The sequence below is a fragment of the Lutjanus erythropterus genome, chromosome 19, assembly GCF_056507025.1.
Source record: "Lutjanus erythropterus isolate fLutEry1 chromosome 19, fLutEry1.hap2, whole genome shotgun sequence".
NCBI lineage: Eukaryota > Metazoa > Chordata > Actinopteri > Lutjaniformes > Lutjanidae > Lutjanus > Lutjanus erythropterus.
Genome location: NC_139335.1, coordinates 19,601,921 through 19,616,317, shown reverse-complemented (window position 1 = coordinate 19,616,317; position 14,397 = coordinate 19,601,921). Strand labels below are relative to the sequence as shown.

Below are 14,397 nucleotides of genomic sequence, written 5' to 3'. Positions count from 1 at the left end.
TAGCCTACGCCCCACCATAGTAACCTGTTATTACTTCCAGTGGCAACTGCATTTCATACTGCGTTATTTGATGTTGTTACAGTTTCTGTTCGTGACGGCACATCCACTGTTTAGTATTTGCCCACCGTGTGGGTTGCTTCTGTCTCAGTTGTTATTGGAGATTGTGTTCACCAAACTTAGTTCTCATCCTAAAAGTCTTGTCTCTCGTAAGGTTAAAAAGTAAAACATACTGTTAGAAAGTATGAATAAAGCATAAATCTTAACTATGTCTGTGTGTGTAAGCTATGCAGCTAACATTAAGCAGAACAAAATAACAGTATAACTGTACATTTTTCCATATCATACTTAAAATAATAGGACTGCACTGCAATCCAAGAAAAATGTGTCTTTGTTTCCGTGTCTTCTGCATAGATCATCAGCTGGTGAGGGTAAGGGGTTTTTTTTACCCTGGACATGTAGCTTCATTCTTTTCTTGAAAGCAGCCATCAAGTTCATATGACCGTTTTACTGGGTTTTCTTTTTAAAATGAGTCCATGTAGCATATGTTAGCTTAGCTGGCTAGTTCCAGTTGTCATTTCAGCTGCCAAAATCAACTGTTGCCAGCTAGAAATGAGAGGTGTACCTATTTCTACCTCAATCTGAAATCATCAACCCATTGTTTACAAAGTTACTGAGAATTTAAAGTGGTAAATCTGTCACCATCACCAGTGTATTGTGCATTTGTGTTGTGCAAGTAGACACAGATGCAGCAAGAGTAGGCTGTCTAAGGGGGGCTTGGCGAATGGTCAATTAAAAGTTTGATAGAAAATATTTAAATGGGTTAAGATATCACAAAGCATTGCTGGTCTATTAAAGATTAAGAATGATTTAAATACGATTGCTTCGTCCTTTTAATATACCGCCATGAAAAGTTGTTGATGACAGACCAGTCTGGTGGGTATCTATTAATTTATCACTAAATATGTGTATCGGATAGACTTGAAATGAAGGCTGTGGAGCCGTCATCATTGAGGTTTGAGTGCTGTGTGTCAGACTACACTGCTTGTACTGATGCACGTGCAGGTTCTTCCATCTCAGCCGTTCTAAAATTCAGCATTTGTTGTGTGAGCTAGCAGCCTTGATCTCACATAAAGTCTGTTTTCACCAACCCAGTGTCCTGACTCACGGGAACCAATGAGAAATCCTGTGAGTTTAATGTGACAATTTCTCAGGAAAGTTCACCTCAGTCCACTTGTATTACTTTCTCGTGTCTGTGTTTTAGTTTCTAAGCAAATGCACTTTTTTCTCTCCTGTGAGTTTTGTCAACTGATAAATCACTAAAATATGTAACCATGACTCGTATTTGTATCTTTTTCTGAAAGACATTTGTTTGACGCAAATGTTTAACAATATTCAGCCGAGTGTTCTTGATTCTTGCATAATGTGCTCAAAAGTGTACGCGTGTATGTGTGTGACATGAAGTGTGGGTGTGCATAAATGGTGAGAGAAGGCATGAAAAGCTTAAGTGTCACGACACCTAGTCATAAAATTACTCAACAGATACTGGACCCTTTCAGTCAGCTGAATGTTCGACATGTGTTGTTTCTTGACGTTTGTGTAAATATGACGTTCAGCATGGGGGAACAGAAGTTTGTCCTCAGGTCACAAGAGAACAAAGATCATCAAGTCACAATTAGGAGTTTAATTTCAAGAGTGAAATATTAATTTATATAAACTGAATTTTGTTAATTTGAATAAGCGATCAATTATCCATTTACTACATATAAGCCTGTTCCACACCTACTCTGATCAGCTACTCAAAACTGTCATGTTGCCATAACATGCTGTGATTGATCATCAGCATTCTGCTGCTGTAAATCATCACTAGTCACTAATTTCCACCCGTCACTCTGTCTTTGTTCTTTTATCTCTGTTTAAAAGTATTTTGAATTTCACATAAAGCAAATGTCACATTGTACAGTATAAGAAATATGAGGCCAACGCCTAATGAGCATGCAGCTATTTTCAACAGTTTGTTAGATCTGCATTAATTGATTTTGAGTTTCAGGACATAAAACTAAAACAGTGAGTCAAGACTGCATGTCATCACTCTCCTCTTGAAACGATGCCTTCAACAACAGTCCACAAAATTGATGTTGTGGCCAGTTCAAGTTTGGCCATGATATGCGAGTCCATTGAAGTTATGCGCCTTCTTGTTATAGGCCACACTCAGTGCCACACAGCGTTATTGCCACAAAATCCTAAGTTTTTGAATCTATTTGAAATGTATGCACTTTTTTCACCTACAAGGGTGAAAGCTGACAGTCGCAGCTAAAAAGCAATGACCCTGAAAATGACCCCTGTGGACCCCCTGAGAAAATGTGTGTTTCAGCCATTGACATATATCAGAAATTGTGAATATTAGAGCTCCCCAAAATTGAAGCTGAAGCATCTTGACTGCCTCCTGGTGGCTGGCTGCAGTATAGATTATACATCCTGCCTCTCCAGTGTTACTAGATAGGACTAGGGCCAAACTAAAACATTGAAGTACATGTCAAATAACTTCTTCCCAAGGATAGTTTCTGTCATTTTAGGTAGATCTCATTGTGCTGATGTGTGTTCAACTGTTAACTTTTCTGATCAGTTTGGCTCTAATTAGTTATTCAGTGCTATAGAGAGGGGGTTTCATTCCATAATTGACAGCTAAGCTCTGTTCCTGGTTGAGTCAGACGGCTGTATGAGCGAGAACTCAAAGCAGCAGCTCCAGCGCCGTACTTGCCAATCCACCCGATTTTCCCAGGAGCGTCCTGGTTTTTGTTGCCCTCTCCCTAGTTCCCCCTAGGATCACAATTCTATATATTTCTCCCAATTTCACAGGCGCCAAATGACGTCACAAACACAAGATGGAAGCGCTCGCATCTGGGATGTTTTGACTTCAGTTTTGTACAGTGGGAGGAAGTGGAGCCGTGGTGTCCAACTTTATTTCTGTCAACGTCTCAATAGATTTAAAACTACCAAAGGAAACTTATAAAAGCTCCAGCTGAGAAAAACAGCAAAAAACAGGGCCTGAAGACTGAATAATACTAACAACTGAATAATTATAAGACTGTGTATCAAAAGCAGCGGTCAAGTAAAACCACAAAAGAAATTCTTTTTGAATCACTGTTGATCTTAAGGTCAATGACTACTCAGATAAGAGCTTTTTAGATCTGGAACCAGACTGTATACTGTGTGAATGGAAAGATAACAGTCCTGTTATTTATACTAAACTTAAGTAATTTCTCAAGGGCAGAAAGGTTTGAGAATGAGCTCTACTTACTAATTACAGATAGTTACAATCATAAATGCTCACATTACCTTGTCATATTTACAAACTGTGTTCAAATTAGCACTTCAAAACAGAGGCACATACTATACATGTGTTTAAAGGCTGGTGTGACAATATACAGGTGTTCTCTCTCTCTCTCTCTCTCTCTCTCCTCCCCTCCCTCCCTCAGGGGTGGCCAGCCCAACTCCATGGTGATGTGTGTTATTACTCAGCTGCTTTGGTCACACCCACCTGCTCCCCCCCTCCCTTCCCAGTGCTTATAACCAGCCGGCAGCCTGAAAATAAAAGCAGAAAGTTGAAAAAGTCACTCAGAGGCTCTTCATATCTGACAGAGAGTCAGGGCGAGCCAGGGACAGAGAGTATATTGTGGGCCATTTTCAGGCGGCAGTAGAATAATACACTCCTGTGCTCCTGTTATCAGTCTGCTCCCACAGCAACAGCCTCCATCACCAGAGTGAAGGGCTCCCAGCAGTGACCCGGGCTCAGAGCACGTCCTTGGATACTTCCTGTGAAAGGTAAGAATGACTTAACTCAGACTGACAGTGGCTTAAAGTAAAAATGTTGCTTCTCCATGTGAGTTTGGAGAGTTTGGGTTATTTTTCAAGTGCCGTACCAACATAGAGAGGGATCCATCCAACAATGATCCTTTGTCTCCTGAGACCTGCCTGCTATTATTCCGCTCAATGGAGCCCTTTGAGATCTTTCTGTCTGTGTTTTTGATGGAAGTCGGTCAACCAGACACGATTCAGAGGTTGTTGATCTAAGACAAGCAAATTTAGACCATGTGTCTGCTGATATGCCTAACACATTCAGAAGAGTGTTAAAAACCAAACAAGAACTTCTCCTTTCTGTTAAGCTGTTTTCAAAGACATCACGTATGTGCACACGCCATCCTTTTTCTGTCACCACTGGGCCATTTTGAGACTTGCATGTGACTCCAGCTTGTTAATACATCACCAGGCCGACTCCTGGGTGTCAGAGTGCAATCACTGACCATAAGGAAGTGGGAAAAACTCGGAGGAGTGAATGATAGAGGGAGTTTGGGGGAGTCAAGGAAACCGCTCGTCATGTTTCTGAGGGCAAACTGATTCCTGAATGTATGATTAACTTGATGACAACCAGCTTTGCTCTAACAGGCTAAATGAGCTTGCAGTCCACTTCCTGTTTTGGGTTTATATGATATGCGAACAAATATTTACGGAAGGTGTCAGGGAGTAAAGAATAAATGTGAAGTCTGTGGAAAAGTAGGTATGAATGAACATGAAGAAGAGGCCGTGAGGGATATCCCAATCCTCAGAAAGCAGCCTGTTGCTATACACAGTGGGGATCTGCTCAGTCATTGTTGTTGGGGATAACAATTTGTCTGTTTTGTCACGCAATACAAAGGGCTCTGTTCCCCATCTGGGAGGTCGACACACACACACACACACTTGGAATTGACAATCTTGAAGGGTCCCTAGAACAGTTGAGGTTATAAAAGGAGGTGGGAGGAGAAGATTTGGAGATAGAGCGTTGGTTGTGTGCACTGTAAAAACGAAAAAGTTAAGAAAACTCAAAATTTCAAGCCCACTTACGCTGATAGATTTAGTTAGATTAACTCTTTTGTTTTGGAAAAGTTTGGTAATGTGTTGTAGAAAGAATTTACTTTTCTTCTTTAGATAGACTTGAATATTTTAATTTAAGAAACCCCAATAATGCATATTTCAAAATATTGTTTGAAAAAAAATTCAAGGCATCTGCCTTCATCAGATTTTTGAATAAAACTCAATCTCTGAAGTTTTGAAACAAACGAAACAAAGTTTTCATGCTTATAATCTTTTGTTGAGATAATTTACTTCTCCTCTTTAGATGAACTTGAATCTTTGACTTTTAGAGACTAAATTGTACTTTGTACAAAAATTGTACTGCAAATATTGTTCGCGGTAAACTGTGAACCTGATTTGTTATTATTTTTGTGCTTGAAAATGAAGTGGTTGCAACTGAAAACATTGAATTATTAACCATTATTCACTTTCACTTCAATGAGTTGACTCAACAATTTCTGAAATTCAAGTTTTTGCTGATTCTAAGACTTAAAGATTTGAGTTTATCTAAAGAGAAAAAGTAAATCATCTCAACAAAACATTATAGGTAGGCAAAACTTAGTTTATTTTAACATATAGTGAAGGTAGTTACTTTACAATTATGAGTTTTCTCACCTTTTTTTTGAAGTGTGTGTGTGTGTGTGTGTGTGTGTGTGTGTGTGTGTGTGTGTGTGTGTGTGTGTGTGTTTGATGAGTCAACATAATGAAAAAGATACATGTTATGTGTTTGCGTGAATACACTTGTAAGCCTCAAAAGAGTGTGTGTTGTGTATGCATCCATGTGTCAACAGCTATAGGGGTAGTTAATGGGCCGTTATGTTGTAATGCAGGGGTTCTCAACCTGGTGGTCGGGACCCCCAAAACAGGTCGCAAGATAATTTCTGGAGACTAAAATTAAATATTGTGGCAAACTAAAAACCAGCACAAAAATGACAATTACCAATATATGATTTAAAAAGGTTGAGAATAACTGACATGATGTACCACCATTGGTCCTTAGGATTAACATCATAGTGTAACTCATCCTCAGGTAGTGGGTGTGACTGGCTGGCCACAGAGTTTTCAATGCAAATACACACATGAGAACCTTTGATACTTAAATGTGCTGCATTTGTCCCCATGTTGTTTCAACCGTATCATCTTGAAGTTCACAGTTTTCAAGTATTTTAGGAAAAGGTTGTAAATTTGAACACAAAAAGGGATAAAATGCAAAGAGGGGAAACATTTCAATGTCAGTAAAGTAGATATGTGACTCCTGCGTTTGGTTCCTCTCCTCATTTGCATTCCAGTGACTTCATCAAACACTTTTCCAGAGTTATACTTCCTCAGTCGTCACCTCTCTACTTCCATTCATTCTAAACCAAACAAAGCCCTTACTTAAGTTCTGTGAGAGGCGATATGTGCACAGTGAATGTCCTTAGAGTTGGAAATGAAAGGCTCAGGGCACTCCGAGTGTTTGAGAAAGATAAGTTATTAAGCCAACAAAGGGTAAAAGGTGAGGAGTTGGGAAAGAGGCAGGTGTTTTCCCCTCCCCTGCTCTTTCCTTTCCAGCACAATCCCACTGGTAATTTGCAGGGCCATAGTCATATAGTAAAACACATCATCAAGATGACTAATGCTGTGTACACAAATGACTGTGATGTTGTTGTTAAAGTAGTATTATAATGGTATTATAATGCTGAATAAATGTATTTATAGATAAAGCTTTGGTCTCACTTTATCACACAGTACAGTAATACAATGTAACAAGCTGTACTTTGTTTTAAATTAGAAAAAAACTAGAAATAATATGTTCTTTATTAGACAGTAGTTATACCCTAATTTGATATGTCTAATAAAGGTCTAAGTGTGAAATAATAAACTTTAGTTTACAGTAAAGTTCTGTTGTAATGTTTCCCTAATTAGGCTCTAACAAAGTCAAATAAATGGTCTAATAATGTCTAATAAAGATAGTTTTACTTCTAGTTTTTGTCTAATTTAATACAAAGTGTGCCTTGCTATATCTTATTAGTGTGCTGTAAAATAAAGACTTTCTCATTAGACACACTGTGTGAAAATCATGGTCAGTGTTTCCTCTAGCCTGTCTGCTTTAGAGGGGTGGGTGAGGTGGGGTTGCTGACCTAATTACTTAACATTTGGACCTGAACAAACAAATAGTTAAAGTATTCATATTTTACAAGTCTTCCCATATTTGTTGTTGCAGTCTGAATTCACCAAAAGCATTTAAAGGCTGTAAAATAAGATCAACTGGCAGTGGTAGGGGAAACACTGAAGAATGACCTAGAACTTAACAACAATATTGTTTCTGTTTCTGTTGACAGTATTGGTTGACTGATTTTGCATGTCTTTTTTTTTTCCTTTTTTTCTCTATAGGCAGAACAATCAGCAGCAAAAATGGGATGTTTTGGGTTCCTCAAAGCCACGATGTTCGTTTTCAATGGCGTTATCTTTGTAAGTTTTAATGTCTGTTTAGAAATACTTTAGACTTTGATGTTATTCACTTTACTTGAAAGAAATACATCAGTGGAAGAACATTATTTTAAAAGTCTCTTAGTATTGCATTTCCATGAAGTTGTTGGACTTGTAAGACCACAGAGAGCATTATAACCTCCCTGCTTGGTAATGTCCACATTTATTTTATTAGACTGAGTAGTGCTCTGTATGACAAGCTAGTAAAACAACCTTTATGTGTAAAATTAATGGAATTTCCCTTTAATCCTTAAGCTTTTCCCCACTTCTCCTCTCAGCCTGTTTCCTCTTGTCCCCATCACTCTCCCTCAGTTGGCGGGTGCTGCCATCCTGGCTGTTGGGATCTGGGTGAAGGTGGACAGCGGCTCCATTCTCAGTTTTCTGGGGAAAATTGAAAATGCACCATCAGAACTCAGTCAGGTGCTCAATGTGGGCTACCTGCTGATTGCACTAGGAGCTCTGCTGCTCATCATCGGCTTTCTAGGCTGCTGCGGAGCCGTAAAAGAAAGCAAGTGCATGCTGCTGCTGGTAAGTTGATGTCTGCTGCTCTAAAGAGGGTACAAGGAAAAGTTTGATATGTCATTTATTTCTTTCCTGCAGAGAGTTAGATGTTGTTGTAAACTAAGGAATAAAGTCTAAACTACATAACCGTCCTTGCGAAGGTTTTTCAGGACTAAGCTGGCACATAAACCACAAAACTGAAGAGGCCACATGAAGACAAAGTAATTTAAAGTGTACTCAAATTTCAAAGAACGGGAAATGTGATAGGATGCAGCATTTATCTTTGTTTCCTGTATTAAAGTTCCAGTGTGTAAGATTTTCAGGGGTTTATTGTCAGAATATGGCAGAAATATAATATAATATACTTAAGCATATTTCCATTTGTGTGCAATTGCCTGAAAATAAGAAAACAGTATTGTTTAAGGTGAGCCTTCTATACCTACAGTCAGATATGAGACTTTGGTGTTTCCACTTCACCAGACATCATCATAGGTCTCCAAACAGATCTGATGTTTTCTGCCATCACTTTTTGTCTCTTGAGTGACAAAGTCACAAGCTTCATGTACGTTGTGATTTAAGTTAGTGTTTAAGTCTGTTTCCACTGGACTTAAGGATAGGTCATCCAAAAACTTCAGTCATTATCTACTCACCATCACGCCGATTGAAGGTCGAGTTTGGTTTTGTAGTCCACAAAACACTGCTGGAGTTTCACAGAAAAACGGCATTGCAGGATCCCCCAAACAACAAAAGATAATGACTGAATTTTCATTTTTGGGTGCTACCTCTTACTACCCTCTTACTAAGTTTTTATGTGCAAATTGAAAATGCATAGAAACAGGTGGAAGGAGCTACGCTAAATGTGGTTTTAGACTGCTGAAGAAGTCATACAGTGAAAAAAAAATGACAGTATTTATTTTAAAAATCTGATTCCAATTAAATGTTTAACATTCTGATGTTTTTCCCAGTTTTTTGCAATAGTCCTGCTGGTCTTCATAGCAGAGGTTGCAGGAGCCGTGGTGATCTTGGTGTTCAGACCTTTGGTAAGTAAACTCATTCTCACACAGAGAATGCTGGCTGTTGGATTAGGATGACAGCTGCTGCCTTTTGGTATTTGATTGCAAATGCTTTTGTATGCTCGCATTTTAGGCAGACGAGTTGTTCGCCAAGTTTGGTATCGCGGCAGTTCAGAACATCAAGAAGGACTATGGGAAAAATTCTGATGTCACAGGCCTGTGGAACACTACAATGGACACAGTATGTAATTCTACTGTATGAATGACAAAACATGATTTCACTGATGCTTTGGGTAACATGTACTCTCTTTGTGTCCCCATTAGTTAAAATGTTGTGGATTCTACAACTCCTCAGACTTCATTGGCTCCCCATATTACGTGGAGAACAACCAGCACTTCCCTTCTCAGTGCTGTCCAGGCTTTGATACCCCGTGTAATCAGTCAGTGGCTGAGAGTGTCACGGTATGGGCAACAAAAACATCCGCGTGCATGATCCAAAACCATCTTCAATTAATTCATGTTTATTTTGCCTCTTTATTGCTATTCTTTTTTTCCCTCAGACAATCACTGGTTGCTTCCCAAAGATCAAGCAGCTGATTGACGACAACACAGTGGTCATTGTGGGAGTGGCCCTGGGAATTGCAGCACTGGAGGTATAACTTTATCTGTCGTCCTCTTCATTTAAAGGACTCACTTGGATTCACCCTTTTCATTATTTGGGGGGAAAATGTTTCACCCCATAGTTTGATAACTCTGATAACATATCTATCATAACATTTGTGCTGATTTATTGTAAATATCAGTAGATCGTAAAGTAAAAACATTGACTATAGTCATAATCATGCATCCAAGCACATCAGACATTAGACCTGGGTAGTAATATTACACAATGTAGTAGCACACGTGGATGTACAGACAACTATCTTTGAATTACTTTGGTGCTGAAGAAAACTTAAATCCTGATTAAACTCAGGCAAGTTCTAGACTTAAAAGGACATTTATGGACACTACATCACTCTGTAGCAAGAGGTTAAAGAAAAACTAAAACTGAAAGTCTTCACTTTTTAGAACAAAGTGTTGTATGTATACATATACTATATTATATTTACCAGAAAATACCATGATTGGTATTTGTTTCAGTCACAGTTATTTGTTTCAGAAACATGGTGTGACAAATAACTTTTGTCACGCATGAAGGTGACATAATAAGTTAAACATTTGATTAGTCATGACAAACATGCTTTGAATTTCATACCATATAATTACTCTGCATCCTTTGCAGACTTACTTACTTTGCTTTTATTTGCATGTTTTACTAACATAAATATTCTCCCCAGATATGTGCCATGGCTGTCTCCTTGATCCTTTTCTGCAGAATAAAATCCAGGAGTGACTAACTGCAAAGGACGAAGGCTCTAGAGGGATCATTTTAATCACTGGAACCTCTCTGCTTCTTATTTGGCCTCTAGAGGAGTGAAGGGCTTGCAAAAAATGCCTCATCGTTTAGAAAATGTCAGATCTTGTGCAATCCAAATTCCTGAATGGCATAACAAATCTATTTTTTACTACATTTAAATCTACTAGATGGCGTATATGAATGTACATTATCTATTCTTACACACACCGTCTACTTCAGAGATTATTTTAAATGTCAAGCTGGCCTGCTACCTATAACACATGGCCACTTAATGAGGAATTACATGATAACTGTGTTCATTTTGATAATGAAACGAAGGCTGGTGTGTTGGACACAGGAACCACTATTTTGAACGTTGTTGCCATGAAGTAGCTTGTAAAATAGCAGCAGTAATTATACATTTTATTTGTATGTATGTTGTAAGGCATTCAATTTTGAAATAAAGTGCGAAGTATTTGTATACCCTTGTGATGGTTTTTTTTCTGAAGCGTGAGGAGAATCTACAAACTGCAGGTACAACTGTAATTAAAATCATGTTATATTTCTGACTTTATCGCGCTTTAAAAGACTGACAACAAACACTTTTGTCTACAAGCACACGACAGCTAAAAGTATGTCTCTAACTACTGAGTTTAAATTAAATGAGCTGAATATTAGTGCCACTAGGTGACATTTGACTGAAACTGTTAGAGTGGAAACACGGACTCTGATTTCCCATCAGGAGAGATTCAGGACTGTTTAAACAAGATAACATACAACATAATAATCTGAAATAGGAGTAAGCCAGTTGTCATGGTTTATTTAGGCCAATAAAAGTAAAATAGTAAGTGTTAATGTGTAACTTAGAGCAAATGCTATTTACCCTCTGTTTAAGATAAGCAGGCTTTTGTATCTGCACCATGTATTTATTAAGGAGCAGCCACCATTAAGAAAGCTGTGTGTCCAAATCCTGCAGTCTGTCAACATGAGTCAGCTGGGAAAGACTCGTTCGCTACTTTACGCACTGGAGAGAAACTTCTTCATGCATTCTTCATTCATTGAGCAATTTTGACAAGGGCCAAATTGTGTTAGCTAGACGACTGAGTCAGAGCATCTCCAAAACTGCAGCTCTTGTGGGGTGTCGCCGGTCTGCAGTGGTCCGTATCTATCAAAAGTGGTGCAAGGAAGGAACAGTGGTGAACAGGCGACAGGGTCATGGGTGGCCAAGGTTCACTGATGCATGTGGGGAGCGAAGGCTGGCCTGCGTGGTCCGGTCCAACAGACGAGCTACTGCTGCTGAAGAAGGTAATGCTGGCTCTGATAGAAAGGTGTCAGGATACACGGTGCATCGTACTTTGTTGTGTATGAGGCTGCATAGTCGCAGACCAGTCAGGGTGCCCATGCTGACCCCTGTGCACCACCGAAAGCACCAACAATGGGATCAGAACGGAGCAATGGAAGAAGGTGGCCTGGTCTGATGAATCACGTTTTCTTTTACATCACGTCACTTACCTGGGGAACACATGGCACCAGGATGGACTATGGGAAGAATTAAGCAACTAAGCAACTAATAAATTCTGCATCTTCTACCTTTAGTTGGAGAAAAACTAAGACAGCCAAGTTTCAATAAAATTAGCAAGTACTTATTAGTCTATTTGATGTTTTAAACCAGATACCAGAGCACCAGGGAGACCATGGGGAAAAAAACAACAACTAATGAGTAAATAAATACAGTAAAGTGATGCATAGGCAAAATGATCACAATGTAAATAAAATATTGTTAATAATAATGGGCTATATTAATTGTAGAGCATTTGGGTTTTGCTCATTCATTCAATGTTTTTGAAGAGCCAACGTACTGAATTAAAATATTGGACGTTGTTTGTTGTTTACAGACTGAACAGTCAGCCACAGACTCATTTATCTTCCATGCCATTTCACAGATTTATCATGTGACCCTTTGGACCAGTGGGTGTTTTTGTTTGTGGATTCCTTTGTGGTTCAATGATCTGTTTTACAGCATTTTTTGTCATCTCAAAGGCTGTAATTACAGGTTTTTTCCACAAGATGTCAGACTATGACTCCAATTCAGAGATGACTGAATGAACTCAGATAGTTCATTTCTTGAGCTTTTTTTCACTTTATTTCTTCTTGCTCGTACACTTTACAGTTTTCTGTACAAACCTACAGCACACTACACTAAATAACAGTTTTAGTATGCATTCATATATAGTAAGTTACCAAGAAAATGTTACACAGATTTACTTAACTGTGTATCAAATCACAATCAAGTCAGCCTGATCTGTGTGAGTCATTAATAGAAAATCAAAATGATCATTCTTATAGAAAAGGGTTACATGTTTCTCTTGTTCTGTCTGTAAAGCCACAGTGAATGCTCACAAGTTTCATTCTCAGTAAGTCATCTGCTGTTCTGAATGTTAATACAGTATATTAGAGCAGAACAAACAGCAAAACAAAAAAATAAAATAATAATAATAATAATAATAATAATAATAATAATAATAATAACAGAACAGCACACAGATGGCATAAATACAAGACAGACTCAGGGGGGCAATAAACACAATAGTACAAATAGAAATAAAATACCATACAATAAAACACAGGTGAGAGAGCACATTTCAGCAACTAGCTGAAATATTAAACTGAGAGCGAGCTTCATAAAATTTCCCTTGATTATTATTAGTTTTTGCAGTTAGAGATTTAAAAAATAGCTATGTCAGGGAGGTGGTTAGGGATTATCTATGGAATGGGGGAAAACGCCAAATTAGCCCGACCAAGCTGTTCACTACAAGAGGGAGGGACATAGTGACATGGTGCAGAGAGAGGCAAAACACTAAAAGGGATTATTTGAAGCTTCTAACCCAATAAAACCTTCATAAAGTCATCAAGAATACAAAAATACACAAAAATACACAAATAAATACATCACAAAATGATACAAGTAATGGTTTCATCCCATTTCTTGAAGTTACAGTTAACTGGTGTACAGTAATACCTGTGTATAATACTGTTGTGGGAACATTTGCCCACTGCATCTTCAAATGACCATCAGCCACCGTGTCCGTGTCTGTATATCCTCCTGATTTTCTGTTAGCATTTGCCATCATTTATAAACAACATCACTTAAACTTGTAACAGAGTACTAGTTAGTATTGTGGCTTTGACTTGAGTGACTCCCTCCAGCACCGGTCATCGGTGTGAACATTTCCTATTAAAACTATGTGGCACAGTAATGTTAGTTGCCCTTCTATTACAAGACATTACACTGCTGCACTCCAGCAAATAATAGTCTGTCCACACTCTCATCTTAAGGATTCGTATACAGCTGAGCAATGAAAGGCCTCACGGACCGGCTGTTGTCATCACCTCTGACAGGCAGAGGCTTGCTGCGATATCAGTGTGTCATAACCCTGGTAAGTTTGTGTATTTAATTTTGAAACATCTTGTGTTTGGACTGTATCTAATAAATAAATAAATAGATAAAGCAAACAGAAATAAACAAGGAACAGTAACTCAGTCAGTGACTGAAAGAATAATGAGAACTGATTGTGGGTTCATTGAATTTTTTTAAGTGCAGGAAACATCTGGCAGAGCTTCCATGGTGGACCAGAGTGAGTACATGAAGTGATGTTACTGAAACAAAGTTATTGATCTATATTTATTATATTTATTAGCTAAAATGAAAAAAGAACTTCAGTTTGGGACAATGGTGGTTAAGTCTGGGACAGCTGAGAGCAGAATTCAGGACAGAAAGTTAATTTTGAGCCATGCTTGGAGGACCTACTCTCTCTGCGCCCCCCAACCCCCACAGGGTTGCCTGCACTGTCTGTATCCACGCCCCTGGATCTCTTGCATAGTTTTGAATCAGATAAGTCACCAAAGTATAAAGCAAAAATCAAGTTAAGCTTCATCCTACCAAACTTAAATTGCGTAAATTATAATTTACTGAATAATTTTCAGTCTTGAAGTTAAGAAGTCGTTAAATTGTACACCCTAATTTCACCACATATTAGTGTAATCTGTCCAGATGAGGACCTGACTGGGAGCTGCACCTGACCCTGTGATTCACACACAGTGTGTAATGTGTGCGTGGCAGTGATGTCA

General features: G+C 38.5%; 1 protein-coding gene across 1 annotated transcript; it reads left to right on the top strand.

Moving 5' to 3' along the window:
• The first annotated feature begins 7,272 nt into the window (after positions 1-7,272).
• tspan34b (tetraspanin 34b) lies at positions 7,273-10,750 on the top strand. Its single transcript, XM_084743994.1, has 7 exons — positions 7,273-7,341; positions 7,672-7,887; positions 8,826-8,900; positions 9,007-9,114; positions 9,198-9,335; positions 9,434-9,526; positions 10,211-10,750. The coding sequence occupies exons 1-7, from the start codon at positions 7,285-7,287 to the stop codon at positions 10,268-10,270; spliced, it is 747 nt and encodes a 248-aa protein (XP_084600120.1). The 5' UTR covers positions 7,273-7,284; the 3' UTR covers positions 10,271-10,750.
• The last annotated feature ends 3,647 nt before the right edge of the window (positions 10,751-14,397 follow it).

Coding starts and splice junctions, on each gene's coding strand:
- tspan34b (XM_084743994.1), top strand. CDS start 7,285: ATGGGATGTTTTGGGTTCCTCAAAGCCACGATGTTCGTTTTCAATGGC. Junction 7,342..7,671: donor TTTTCAATGGCGTTATCTTT/GTAAGTTTTAAT, acceptor ACTCTCCCTCAG/TTGGCGGGTGCTGCCATCCT. Junction 9,527..10,210: donor TGGGAATTGCAGCACTGGAG/GTATAACTTTAT, acceptor TATTCTCCCCAG/ATATGTGCCATGGCTGTCTC.